This window comes from Manis pentadactyla, chromosome 5 (assembly GCF_030020395.1).
Source record: "Manis pentadactyla isolate mManPen7 chromosome 5, mManPen7.hap1, whole genome shotgun sequence".
Classification (NCBI taxonomy): Eukaryota; Metazoa; Chordata; class Mammalia; order Pholidota; family Manidae; genus Manis; species Manis pentadactyla.
Genome location: NC_080023.1, coordinates 168,500,929 through 168,515,392, shown reverse-complemented (window position 1 = coordinate 168,515,392; position 14,464 = coordinate 168,500,929). Strand labels below are relative to the sequence as shown.

At 54.2% G+C, this 14,464-nt stretch overlaps 1 protein-coding gene across 3 annotated transcripts in view; it reads right to left on the bottom strand.

The window, feature by feature from the left end:
* BCAS4 (breast carcinoma amplified sequence 4) overlaps positions 1–14,464 on the bottom strand; it is a 52,965-nt gene that overhangs the window by 17,726 nt on the left and 20,775 nt on the right. For 2 of the 3 annotated variants that reach the window (XM_036901977.2, XM_036901975.2), the window contains exons 3-4: positions 13,715–13,816; positions 7,643–7,777 (exon numbers count right to left, since the gene is read on the bottom strand). In XM_036901977.2, coding sequence (XP_036757872.2) covers positions 7,643–7,777; positions 13,715–13,816 — 237 coding nt within the window. The remainder of the gene's footprint in view (positions 1–7,642; positions 7,778–13,714; positions 13,817–14,464) is intronic. The other variant, XM_036901978.2, reaches the window with a different exon arrangement.

The window sequence follows — 14,464 nt, the reverse complement described above, 5'->3', positions numbered from 1 at the left end:
GTAACAGGTGGGCATGAAGATGAACCAGGCTAGGGCAGGTAAGTGCTAGCCCAAATAAGGGCCCCAAAAACTCTGGCTGCTTACTACTAAGTCAAAGATAAGCCAGTCCCTGTGCTTGAGAAACTCAGTCTGGGGGAACAACCCCTGAAAATACAGATGACTCCTCAGGGTGGAGCTAACAGGGAAATGAACCAGGGGCTGGGGAGCTGAGGAGCTCGGCCTGGGGCAATCCAAGTGCCAGTGGGGGTAACAATCCACTTGGCCCTGAACACTGAATAAACATTGCCAGGCAGGGAGCTGGAAGGGTATTCTAGGCAGGGGACCAGCACAAACAAAGACCACAGACAGCATCCACTCACCCCGAGGACAGCCAGGCCTGAGGATGACGCTGTCACTAGGGATGCCCCCAGGGGCGGTGCTGGGAGAGACAGCACTGTGGCTCACCAACCAGGGAGAGGCTGCGGTGCTCCCAATAGGCCTCCGAACACATTCCCCCCAAATAAAAACCCCTCCTTGTTGAAAGGAACTTCCTCTTCACTAATCCTCAAAATCTCAACAAGAATGCAATGCTTTAAAAAAAAAACTAGTTCCCAAACCAGCCTGCCAGTAGCCCCCTGTGCCCCCCGCCAGCCATGAAATACTGGAGTCCAGCAAACCCACTAACATGTGAGTGCTGAGTAACTTCCTGGGGGCCAGTCTGGTGGAGGGTTTGGCAAGGAGGGCGCTGGGGACCAAGCACCACTCGCCCTTCATTGTTGCAGTAATATTTGCCATCTGCTCATGTTGCACTTTTACCGCAAGGAATGATGGGCGCAGAGGGAGAGGCTGGTACAGGGCCGGCAGAAGGCGCCATGAGATCTCCTCTGCCTCCTTTGTGTTGGTGCCTTGCTCTGCCTCCACCACCAAGATAAAGCCCCAGCCAGGCCTTGGCCCTTTCCCGGAGTCACCCCTCCAGGGGGAATGGGCAGGCGGCGGGGAGGGGGGCGGCCCAGGCTGCAGAGCCTCGCTCCTCCCTCCCCTGCCCTCTCTCCTGGGGCTGGGCCGGGAGGGAGCTGGAGGCGGGGGCTTGGGGCCTGGAGCGGAGGAGACGCCCAGCCTGGCCCCGACGACTCCTACAGGGCAGCCCGGGCAGGGCGGCCCCGCCCCCAGCCCCCGGTACCTTCCCCGCAAGCCCTGGGGCAGCCGAGCTGTGGGGGAGAGAGCAGGTGGGAGGAGGCTCACCTCAGCATCCCATGGCCTGGGGACTGCCCGGGAGAAGCCTGGGGAGGCCATCAAGGCCCTGGGAGCCTGAAGAGCAGACACTGATTAATATTTACTGAACACCTACTATGTGCTCCACCTGGGTAAGAACCTCGAATTGGAACTACTACAAATAGGAACTATTGGAATGGGTGACTTGGGCCAGATGGTGTCTCAGCAGACCTGCTGCTCAGGGCCCCAGACCTTGATTTTATCAAGAGAAACCAGAAATGCAGATTCTTATGCAAAATTTGCTTTCAGGTGCTGGCAATTAATTCAAATTAGTATGTACATATACCACACTGGCCAAAGGACATGTCAGTAGGCAGACTGGACCCAAAGGTCTCCAGTGTGCAACCTTTGCAATCAAGGCTGTGGTCCTGCCCTTGGGGAGATCACAAAGGGAGGGGAGAAACACTGAACAAGGTCAAAGCTGGATCAAATCCTGGTTCTGCCGCTTATGCTGTGTGACCCTGAGCAAGGGAACAGCCCTTTCTGAGCCTCAGGTTCCTTCCTTGTGAACAGGAATAGTAACATCTACCTCTTGTGTCGTTACAGGAAGTTGAGACAAGGCATGGACAGCCTTCACATACATGCTCAATACAGCTCCAATAGTTGGAGCAACAGCAGATACTCGGTGAGGCTGCTGGTCATTCGTCATGCTGCTGCAAAAAGCTGAAGGGCGCCTGCTGGTGCCGGAGCTGAGCCTTCACCATTCCCTGGTCCCAAAACCTTCCAGAGGTGTGGGGCCTGGGGGCTAAAGGTCATCAGCCTATAGTCCAGGCCTGGAGATATGCTGGGTGCAACCCACAGGTGCAACAGCTTTTTCCCACAGTGCTTAACATTTAGAAACATTAGCTGCTGACTTTCAGACATCAGAAGGTACAAAACTCCAGATTTCCAGATTCCTCCCCCAAATAGGAGAATCTGGCCATACTTGGCCCCCATTTCTACAAGGCTGCTGCTGGGTAATCTCCAGCCCTTTAGATGAGGCCTGGGCTATGCAATCTGCCACAGACCCCACCACTCCTTACTATATCACACCTGGCAGACATACTCATTCATGTTACCAGGTTGCCCCATGGGCATTTGAGGAGTGAACAGGTGGGTCAGGTAGGCCCAAGTCAGGCCAGGCCACAGTCTACCCACACAGCCTGGCTCTGTGTGGGCATCAGGACCTGGCCCCAAGTGGTTCTGCTATTTGCCAAAAAGCCTTCCTTGGAAAGCGCCACCCTCTCATCCATCAGAAAATTAATCAGAATGACACCTTGTGAACAAGATGTTTTGGCTCAGGCAGAAAATAAACAGTGATTTACAAGAAATTATTGAGGCTGCTCCATGCCTCTGCACACAGGCACGGAGAGGAGGGCCTGGTGCAATCAGCAGAACACCCATGGTGGCTACCAGGCTGCACCAGGCTTGGGCCAAGGGGACACGGCAACCTGATGTGGTCTCCCTTCAAGATCCACGTCCCAAATGGCACCGTCTCCCGCTTTCACCTTTGCACACGCCTGAAACAACCTCCAGTTGCAGGGTCCTTTGTGTGAGGCTGCTGGGCCCCCTCCTCAGGCAGGATGGTCCCTGGGACCCAGGCACTCATCCCTGGAGACCTGGGCCCCCACCTGGAGCCTCTTTTCTCTCTTCCAATTGGACAGGGTCCCTGAGACCCAGTAAGCCAAGGATTCCAGTGAGCTCAGGGCACAGTAGAAGGTGTTTGCAGGCTGAGGAAATGCATCCTAACAACTGAGCCCTGAAGCTTGGAAGGAACCCACATGGCCTGCTCAGCTCTCCTGTTCAAGTCCCAACAGGACGTCACCAATTCTGAATGCCAGCCTGAACTCAGGGTAGAGGACAGCCCTGGCAATTCTCCAAGTGAAGCAAATCTGCCAAGTCACTCTCCTGCTGCGAGCCCTCCCAGGGCTCCTACTGCCCTCAGAACGGAGTCTAATGCCTCTCTGTGGCCTGCGACCCTGCCCAGCCTGGCCCTGACCTGTCTCCCTCCGTTCCCCGCTTCTCACCCAGCCAGCCCGTGCGGAGGCCCTGCTGTCCCTCAGTCCCGCCTCAGAGCCTGTGTGCCTGCAGGTCCCCTGTTGGGGGCACCCTGGCTTCCAACTGCAGACCGGCTCTCACTCATTATCCAGGTCTAAGCTTATGTGGCCCTTCATCAGAGGCCATCCCTGGCCCCCTCAGAGCAAGCCAGGGCCCTCTTTAGAAACAACTCTCCACTGAATTTTCTTAGCGTTGGTCCTTGTCTGTGCTCTCCCACTGGACACTAGCTTCCCTCCCAAGGCAACATGGGACAGAGTGAAGAATGCGGGCTCCTATCCTGATGCCCAGCTGTGTAACATTGGGTAAGTGACTTAACCTCTCTGGACCTCAATTTGCTCACCTGTAAAATGGGGATAAAACCAGCAACTCCTTTGTGGAGTGTTGGCAATGTGCTTGGCACGGCAAGACTGGCTCTGTGTCACCATCTCCATGACATGTGCTCAGTACCAAGCAATCAGGCAGTCTGTCCTGGACCGCTCCGCTATTTACAGGCAAAGCTGGCTTTTCAGATCCACCAAGGTTCTGAGTTCCGGAGTCTTTCTCTCCGTTTTTATTCCCACTGCTTTAGGGGACATCCTCACCACTTGGTATCCAATCCAAACCAGTCTTCCAGCATGCACAGCCTCCACGAGCATGCCCGTCAGCTGACAGTTAAGCTACCTGAGGCTCACTGAGGCTAAGCGACTTGCCCACAGCCACACAGCTAAAAAATGCCAGAGAAGGGGTTTAGTTACAGAGAAAGAGAAAAACAATTCTTAAAATCTTAGAACATTATAAGAGTCAATGTAAAAGTATAGTAGAAAATTGGTAGTAGTACAGCATGAAAATACAGACCTTTGTGCCATGAAAATAGGTCCATTAGCATTAAAACTGTAGCCTGAAAACATGTCCATTTTTGTACGTGGAGGGCCCAGGGTGCCAGGCCAGCCCCCATCTCTGGACTGACGGCACACACCTCTGCTAGCTGGAGTCAGGGGTAAAAGGCCCGGGCTTCAGCGGGGAGCTCCTTGTGAGGCAGGCGGCAGACTCTGTCTGGTTCGCCCAGGCCTCCCCTCGACAGCGTCCTGGGCCAGCCCAGGCACAGCCAGCACCAGGGACGGTGCCAAGGCTCTGGTGCTGGGGCAGAAGGTGGCAGGACTGCTTCCCGGCTCCACTCCTGGCGGGCTGGGGCATCCTGCCCGAGCCGCCCCTCCCCCTCGCTGCCCCTCCCCCCCCACTACATCTGCACAGGGCGGAAGAGAGGGACAAGGGGGCAAGAGTGGAAGCTGGGGTGGCGGAGTCAGAGTAGACAAGGACCTGCTTCCCCGGCTCCCTGTCCCCCAGGGACTACTGTTCCAGCTGGACTAGCAGGGAGGAGACAAACCCCAAAGGCCCCTGGGCAGCTCCAGGTGTGAAGGCGGGGAGCCCTCCCTCCATACCCCCATGACGGGGGCCCCCATGCCTCCCCTCGCTTTGGGGGGGCCATGAGGGCAGACAGCGAGGGGTGGCCTGCTGCCTGTGGGGGATGGGCTTCCAGGGGAGTGGTGGCCAGCACTCCCATGGGGCCAATCCAGGCCCCAGAGCCCCTGCCCCACCCCAGCCTTCTCCACCCCCCAGGTTCCTCGGAGGCTGAGGAGGGCAGGTGGGGGGCAGGCGATGGAATCTGGGGCGGGGGTGGGGAGGGCCTGGTGTGGACTCGGGGGAAGGGTCCACCGTGGGCTTGAAGGGACCGGACTTGAGGTAGTGTGCACTCCGGGCGTTGGAGGAAACCCATCTGGGTGCTCTCTGAGGGCCCCCCAACCCCCACAGCAGTTCCAGCCCGCTGGGACAAGGCACAGAAAGCCTGGCAGGGCCGCACTGTGCAGAGCACCAGCTCCGGGCCCAGGCCTCGCAGTTTTGAATCCCAGCTCCGCACCTTTCTGGGTGGGCAAGCAATTCAATCCTTTAGCACCTCCGTTTCCCCATCTGCACAACGGGGATGATGACCAGGCCCACCTCGTGGGGTGGGATGTGAGGTGCCCGCAGAGTCTGGGCTCCAGCATAGGCTGTGACCGCCATTACTCTAGGAGGGCCCCTCCGGCTCCCCCCCGGGGCACAGGGGCAGCCCCGGAAACCTTTGGATCTGCACACACTCTCCCGCACCACCTGCCCCAGACAAAGTCCTCCTGGGGCCAAGATGCTGGGGTTGCTGAGTGACTCACCCCCGGCTGGGATGCATTTCCTGGAACAAGTCACCACAGGCAGTCCTGGGGGGGCCCCAAGTCTGGTAGAGATGAGAAGGCACAGGTCCTGGCATGTGCAGCCTCACCCCACTGGGACCCTGCTGTGACAGTGGACAGGGAACCCCAGTTTCAGAGCCCCACGGGCCTGAGTTCCAACCTCAGCCCTGACCTCAGACACAAGCCTCTGCCTCTTTAAGCCTTGGTCTCCACCTCCACATGGGGACCCTGGTGCCAACCACGCGGGGACGACTGTGCGGACTGCGGAAGACTGTAGAGGGCAGAGGCCAAGGGCGCAGCAGGCCCCACCGTTAAGGTCATTGCTACAGGCCATGGGCAGCCAAGGTCCTCTGATCTTCTCCCCAGGGTGCTTCTAAGCCATCAATGGGCAGAACACTGGGTGACCGGGGTCTCCCGGTCACCCAGGAACAGTCACCATAATATAAGGGAGAGGAGGTCAAAGGAAGCAGCTCCTGACTTCACTGTCATTGGAAGCCAGAGAGGCTGCGTGTCTGAAAAGGGAACAATCCCAGAGGACTTCTAAGAGGAGGTGGCATTAACTTGGGCTCTGAAGGACCAATAGACATTTCTAGACCACGACGTCTGTGAGGCCACTGTCTAGCTATTCCTGGCCTTGGACAAGTCACTGACCTGGAGGCACCAGGTGTACAAGAAGCAGCAGTGGGACCCCGGCAGGGCCTCGGGAGTGAATGCCCAGCCAGGTGCCCCACATCACACCGTTTAAGCAACATTCCCTGGCCAAACAGAATGAGTTCACAGGGGCCAATTCTGCCCACAGGCTGCAGGACTGCAACCCCTGAAACTTTCCAAACTCCCATTTCCTCACCTGTGCAATGGGGTTGGCATTAATGCCCAGTGCCCGTGACGGCTGGGAAAGGTAAATGAATCAGCACACACGGAAGGCTTAACACAGCGCCTGGAACACTGTACACACTCGGCAAGTGAGCCTTGGTGATACACTAAGTGGAGGTACAAGGGCAGGCGGAGGGGACAGAGGGAACAAAGCAGTGGCAGGGACCCGCAGGCAGAGCCCGGGGGAGAGTGAGAGACCCTGCTGGGGGCAGGGTAGGGTGGCTGGCTGGGCACACACCTTTTCCGTCAGCCAGGGCTCCAATCCAGGCTTGCCACGCCAGGCCGAGTGGCTCTGGGCAAGCCCCTTCACCGCTCAGAGCCTCAGCCTCCTCATCTGTAAAACGGGATGATGATAAAGGTACCCAACTCCAAAGACTGGTGTGAGAACTAGATGCCAAATGAAGGGCACATCAGCTCTTAGGACAGACCTAACAGACGTCATTAGTGTCATGATCAAACAGAGCTAGGGTGGGCTTTCTCAAACTCAGCCTGACTGGCATTGAGAGCAAAATAATTCTCTGCTCTGGGGCTGCCCTGAGCATTGTACACTATTTAATATATCTGGTTTCTACCCATTAGATGCCAGGTGCACTTATCTCCTCCAATGGACAACCAAACTGTCTCCCAGTATCGCCCAGTGTCCCCTGCACTAGGGGGTCAGCAGAGGATAAGTTGGAAAGACTGATAGGTCTTAAAAATTGAAGGTCTAGATTGTAGGACCACTCTTCGCTTCAGTGTTTCAAGGGCGCAATGACGACCCTTCCTTCTTTACAGGGTCATGAGGAGGCTCCCAGGAAAGCAGAGATGTAGGAGGGAGAGGCCTTTGCAAGTCCCAAAGGGCCACACACAGGCTGGACGGCCCTCCGCCATGCCCAGCCTTCTGCTCAGCTCAAGGCTGACCCGTGCCTTGCAAAGGACGACAGGGCCTGAACTCTGGGTGTCGCCCTGAGCATGTCCTCCCGTGTGCAGGGAGGGACGGGAGGGCAGGGGTTGTTTCTCCTTATTACAGTGACCCCAGTGGGCCGCAGGGCTCGGCAAACAGCAGGCACTCAGTAAGTGATGGACGGATGAAGCCAGAGGTCACTGCCCTGCAGCTCCACTCAGAGCAAGGAGGGCTGAGGGAGGGACTGCCACACTCCAACCACCTGGGCCAGCCCTCCCTCAGCCAGCCAGACACCACTTCCAGTCTGCAGAAGTGAGCCACGCCCTTTGACCTTCTGTTTCCGGAGCTCCTCTCTCCACCCCGGGGTCTGGGAGGAGGTGGGAGCAGGGGAGGTACTCACGTTCTTGAAGGAGGGGAGACCCGTGGGGCCCAGCCACCTCCGCAGGACCTGCAAGAAGGCCCCGTGGTCCCGCTCAGCCTGAAGCACGTGGGCTTCCAGGAAGGAAACGTGATGCCCGACCATCTTGACGAAGGCCTGGTGGAGAAAGGCACGAGCTCAGGGCACCGCATCTGCCAGGGGCTGGCGCGCGTTCCTGGCTGTGCTCCCCTGGCAGTGGAGACGCCAGGCCCTCACTCACGGCTGCCAGCAGGCTCCCCGAGAAGTCAGGCAGCACCTGCCGAGCTGGGTCACCTTCAGGAGCCCTGACAATAGCAGTAACAGCTCCTGCTGGTGGCCTGGCCTGGCTGAGCCTGTGCCTATCGTGTCCTCTCACCTCCCCAGAGCGACCCTACTTTGGCCTCTATTTTACAGAGGAGGGAAACTGAGGCTCAGAAAGGTGAGGTCAGCTGACCAAAGTTACACAGTCAGGCAGTGGCAGAGAGGCAACACTCAGGTGCGCATCCATCAGATTGCAAAGCCCTCTGCAATTCTTTTTTTTTTTTTTTAGAAATTGCCAAAATGCTCACTTTAATAGGTAATGGATATCGGGGAGTCACAAACTCAGAAGCTGCCAAGGGGCAGGCAGGTGACAAGCAAGTGAAGGGAGCCTAAGTGGGGTCTGGGGTGAACTGAATGCTGGGTCCAGGCCCGCAGGGGCCACTCAGCACCAGGCCTCCAGAGCAAGGCTTCCAGGTCAAAAAAAAAAACAAAAAACCCCAAAACAAAAAGGAACTCTGGGGGTCACACTCTCTGGATTAGAATCTGGGTTCTAAACACTTAACTTGCTGTGTGCCTTTGGCAAATTACTTAATTTCTATTAGCCTTAATTGTCCTACCTATAAAAGAATGACATCATTATTATATTGAATAATAACAGTACCAACCTTGCTAAGCAGTTCAGTGCTTTAGCACACAGGAAGAGCTCAACAAATGTCAGATAAATTTTTTTTAAAAAAAGAAAGAAAAGGTCATTCAGATTTTATGAGAAGTCTCCAGTTTCTGTCAATGCTAGCCATAAATTCACATTAAAAATGTATATACTGTGCAGGTCCAGTAAAAATTCAACCCACTCATTTGCAACCCATGGTGTGTGTCTTCACATGCCTTCCTCTACCCTCAGCACCTGTGTGTGCATGGACTAAAGTGTGTGTGCGTGTGTTCATGCGTGTGTATTGTGTGTATACATGGCTGAGGCCACCAGAGGTAACAACTCCAGTGCCATCTCAGACAAGCCCCACCTCTGTGGGCCTCCCTGGTCCACTAGCAAAACTGAAGAGATTTTCTTGCACCAGGCAGGAGGACAGCTCGCTACTGAACCCTACAGGGCCTCCCTTCCCTAGTGTCAAACCCACAGTCCCCCCATGGCCTGCAAGGCTGACCACCATCCGCACCCCCCACCAACCTCCTCATCCAGTCTGTCCACCACCAGCTGCTCCGGCCCCTGGGGTTCCCTGAAACTGCCTGGCCTCACCCTCCACAGGACTTCCCGGCACTCTCTCTGTGCCTGGAGCACTTTTTCTCTGTTGTTGACAGGGTGAATGCTGCTTGTCTTTCAGGCCCCTGGCTGACTGTCCCCTCCACAGAGAGGCCTTCCCTGCCACCTAATGTGACACAGGGCAGTCATGACAGAGCCCCCAGTCCTCCTGTCGTAGCCTCCCAGCCCACTGAACTTCATGTCTACTTATTCCGGGCCAGCCAGCTCTAGAATGAAAGTTCTCCAAATTCTGAAAGGACAGGTGCTGAGTCACTGTTGCTCACAAGACCAAGCCTGGTGGTCTAGAAAGGACTCAGCTGGATGGTGGATGTATGAATGCACACACATGTGCGCACGTGCAGATGAATGAGTGCAAGAATGTATGCACACAACTGAATGAACGCATCCTTAAAAAAACCACTATTGTGCTGCTCTGGGTTCTGGAAGGGGCTGAGCTGAAACGCTGAATAAGCTACATCAAGTGTAGGGGTTGGGGGGACAAGGGGCCAGGGGACTGGGAAGCTTTGCCCGACCAGGGCTCTGGCCCTCACACATGGAGGCCTCGCTTGGCCTGCACATATGCTTATAAAACACAGAAGGAAGTCCTACTGACCCGTCCGCTGGCCGATTCCAATTTTACTCTCCCTGCGCGAACACCAGTCTGGTGGTGGGGTGAGGCGGCTGAGGAATGCACGCTCCCAAGCTCTGAACTGCCTCCGAAAGGCCTGCCAGCGAGCGCGCAGCCCGGCCAGGCCAAGCCGCAGCCGGGGGAGAGGCTGAACCTGTGCCGCCCCAGCCTGCGGCCTGATACGGGAGACGGCCAGACGGCGAAAGACACCGGCATCCATAAGGTGGGGGCTGGGAGCAGAAAGGGGCCGTCAGCTTATTGGAACATCTCTGCTGGCGGGTCTGGGGAGTCTGGGGGACTTCCACATATTTTTCTCTACAGTGAAAATGTACTACTTTTATTGTGAGGAGGGAGGGAAGGAGGAGGGAAGGGAGGGAGGGAGGAAAGACAGGAAAGCCCCGGTGTTTTAAAATATATTGTGAGCACCGATGTATTTCAACACTTCTGGCAAAGCCCCGGGCCTCTGCGCAGGGGCCCTGTCCAGGAGTGCCAACGTTCAGCACTGAGGTGCAGTCAGAAGCACAGACTTGCAATCTCGGCTCTACTGCTTCCTAGCTATGTTACCTTGGGCAAATTGCTCCACCTCTCTGTGCCTCTGTTGTTTTCTCTGTAAAATGGGACTGATAACGGGATCTTCCTAGGTGCAGCGGTGCGCTCTCACCAGGAAAGCACCTAGAGTCCCTGGCTCACAGCAGGTGCTCAACAAATGTTAGCTTTCATCATTGAAACTGAGCAGCCACTAAGTTCTGGCCTGAGGTCACCCTGCGGTTCCCAATCCCCCACCAGGGTGGCACTGATCTGAGAGCAGGATGGTATCTCGGGCTCCCTGGAAGCCTCTGACCCTTTAGATACCCTGAGAGTCCCCCAGCCAGTGGGGCAGAGTGGTGAGCATTATCCCAGATGGATTCTGCCTCTCTCAGCCTGTGGGCATCAACCACCACGATAATAGCTTGTCCTCACTGAGCACCTAAATGTGCCAGGTGCTGGCATAAGCCCTCATGTGAGGGATGGATGGCATATCCCCAGCTTACAGAGAAGGAAACTCATTCTTGGAGGGTGAGTTACCCAAGGGGCAAATCTGAAGTCCAAGTGGTCTGGCTGTGGAATCCATCTGCCCCGGGTACAATGTTGGAATTCTTATCAGAGCTAAAGTTTTATTGCTCTCATATCACATGCTGCCTGGTGGGAAGTACATATTTTTGCATTGGCCTTAAAATCCACGACCCTCTTGGACTAGCTTAGTTTTTCCCCCTTCCAACAGAGACCCAGTTACAGGGAAACACATCGCTTCTCTAAGGAAAGCAACAGCCCAGGGAGTTTGACATGAGGCAAATGGCACTCAGCCTCAATGCTGGGGAGACTCTAGGGCAGAGTGGGGACTGTGGCATCCTGGAGAGTCATACCCCACTGAAGGGGACAGCTGCTTCTCAGCTCTAGCTGTTGGAAGTAATGGGGCAGAGGTCTGGGGGCTGGCTTTCTAACATCTGCCCACGCAGCACAGTCCTGAGTCCTGTTGCACGGGGGTTTGCAATCTTCATCTAAAACTGGTTCAGTTGCTATTGGGAGTGTAAAACCAGGTAGTTGCTTTGGTACATAGTTTAGCAGTTCCTAAAAAAGCTCCTGTATGTCCCAGCAATTCCACTCCTAGGCATTTACCCAAGAGCAATAAAGACATACAGCCCACATAAAAACTTGGGCCATGAATGTTCACAGCAGCATTACTCATAATAGCCAGAAAGTGGAGACAATGCAAGTATCCACCAACCCATGAGCGATCAGCTAACTGCGGTGCACCTATCTGCACGGGGCACATCATCCAGCCATAAAAAGGGAGTTCTGGCACACGCTACAGCATGGATGAAGCCTGACATGCAAAGTGAAATAAGCTAGATATTATAGGCCACATACTGCATGAGTCCATTAATATGAAATGTCCAGAGTTGGCAAATCCACACAGTCAGAAAGTCACTAAGTGGTTGCCAAGGGCTGGGAGGTGGGGAACGATGGCTAAGGAACATTTTGGAAGTGATGAAAATGTTCTGGGATTAGATAGTGGTGATGATGGTACAACCTTGTAAAGACACTAGGAACCTCTGAATGGCACACTTCTAAAAGAGTCATTTTGGACTCCTAGGCGGAGCAAGCATAGTTAACTGTAACCCCTTTGATGGGTCTTGTCATTCTCAGTACAGCATCCAGACTCCATGATTTGGCCCTCCACCCAGTCTGTGTCCCTTGCTCCAGCCTCACCCCTGACCTTGAGCTCTAAACCCACCCACAGCTGCCTGAAAGGCCTTGCTCTTTCCAGCCTCTGGGCCTTTGCACAAGCTGTTCCCTCCCCAGGCTTACCCTTTCATTTTTCAGGCCTTAGGGTAAAGGTCAGTCCCCCAGGCAGCTGTCTCTGTTCTAGGTCTGGTCAGCCATCCCTTTGCAAGTGCTCACACAGCCAGCCTGTCTCATTCGGTTGGCTATTTCATTCCAGCATCCCATGAGCCACTAGCAGGGGAGCAGGAGTCTCACACACCCATCTCAGTGTAGCCCACAGTGAGTGATCAACAAATGTTTGTTAAGTAAAATACTGGTAAGATTTGGGGTCAAGGACCTCACTACTGTTGTTCCATTTGACAGGGAAATGGAGGCTCAGAATGGCAGGGATCACACGCTAGGAAAAGGGGGCATCAGGAATTGGACCCACAGTAGGAATCTAGAGGAAAGGTTCCCCAACAGGGATGATGTGACAACATTTAGGGACAGTTTGGCCATCCCAACTCAGGGTGTGGGGGTGCTATTGCATCTCATGGGTGGCAACTAGGGATGCTGCTCAACACCCTAGATGACAGCCCCACACAGTAGCACATAGTAGGCCCTCAGACTGAAACATTAGCAGACTGAATGCTAAGGAAAGAACTGGGCTAGAGAGCTGGGCCACCCCAAGTAAGGCAAGAACCAGAGCTGCAGATCTTTACATTTTCTTTCCTCTTTCAAACGTGTGGAATAAAATTCAAATGAATCAGCTATTCCAAGGGCGAAGTTTTAATTATATTCCTGCCTCATTCTCTGCTGACAAGAATGTTAATTCTCTGCTAACTCCAGTGCCGACTGCCATGCTCCCTTCCTCTGCAGCTTGGAGGGCCCGCTCCCCTCGGTCCAGGTGGGTGACCGCTGTGGAAGCACAAGCTCTTCCCAGCCCCCCAGGCTTTCACCACACAAGGAGCCGGGGTACCCAAGCTGAGGGCCCCAGTTCAATTAAGAGCTGTGGCTCCTGTGGATGCAAACTGAAGTCCCAGCTTCAAGGAATTAGCTGTGTGACCCTGGGAAAGTAGCTTCCCTTTTGGAGTGTATGTCTCCTCTGGAAGATGAGACAGTGAGGGTACCGATTTTGCAGTGCAGCAAGGAGAAAAATAAGACACTGTGCAGCTTAGCCTAGTGCCCAAGCAATATGTCAGTGGTGAGGCAATAGGGCATGGTGGGGACTGTGGTGAACTGGAGAAGCCAGGCCTCACTTGACGAGTAGCTGCCACTAGCTCTGAAGAACACAGCCCAGGGGTTGGAAATGTTCTATTTCTCAATTTGGGCCATCTTCACATGGGAGTCTATATCTGTAAAAATTCACTGAACTGTACACTTAACACATGCATGTATTTACACCTTGAAAAACAGATTAAAATATTTAAAGAAATGCAGGCCCACAGTTAACAAAGCTTCTGAATTTCCAAAAGCTGCTTAGAGTACTCGAATTTATAAGTGGGATACTTCATATAAATTCCTATTTGCCCTATTTAAAAAAAAATACCATGTTAAGTGTAGACCTCCTCTCACCACCAAGCCCCTGCACTGGGTCCAAGGCCAGACCAGCACCTTGGAAAAGTGGGCGGAAGAGTCAGAACGAGTGCACGGTTACCACAAAGAAAGCTCCTTATTCCGGACACACCTCCAGCTGGTCCACCTTGGCGTAGATGCCACGCATTTCCGTCACCTTGGACTTAAGGACTGGGATGTGTTCCTCCAAGATCTGTGAAGTGTCGCTCCTGATCTGAAAGAACAAAATAGCTCATCAGCCCTCTGCCCTGTCAGCCAGGGTCTGCCGAGACCTCACTGACAGCCAAGACACCGAATGGCATCCTGCACAAGGACAGGCCCAGGAACAACCCAGAACCCCAGGTGGAGACCCGGACCTACCCAGGTATTATTTACTGAACCACAAATTCTCCCCCCCACCAAACACCTGACCAGTCCCAAACTAAATATCTTCATTTTCTAAACCATGGAACTACAGCAAATGGAAAGAATCAAAATCTCTTTCTATAAACTGAAGTTGCAGTAAGTTTTCACTGATTGCACTGGAATTACTACTAATGAGTCAATAATAATCATTAATATTAATTAATAATGCTAATGAAAATCACAATGCTCATGTATCAAAGTCCTTCCTACCTGTAGACACTGTGCTAAGCATTTCCCATGTGCCTTCTCATTTAATTTTCAATTTCTTCTGCTTGGAAGGACCCCAAAAGTGACTATGAACTTTATGAAGCTACAACCTCCCCTTGGTTGTTGAAATTGAACACATAAGCCTCTGTTTTCCTTCAGAGCCACAGGACCAAGTCTAACCCTTCAGCCTGTGTGGGAAAGAGACTCCCACTTCCCCGCTGACATGTCCTCACGGTGCAGGGTAGCATAT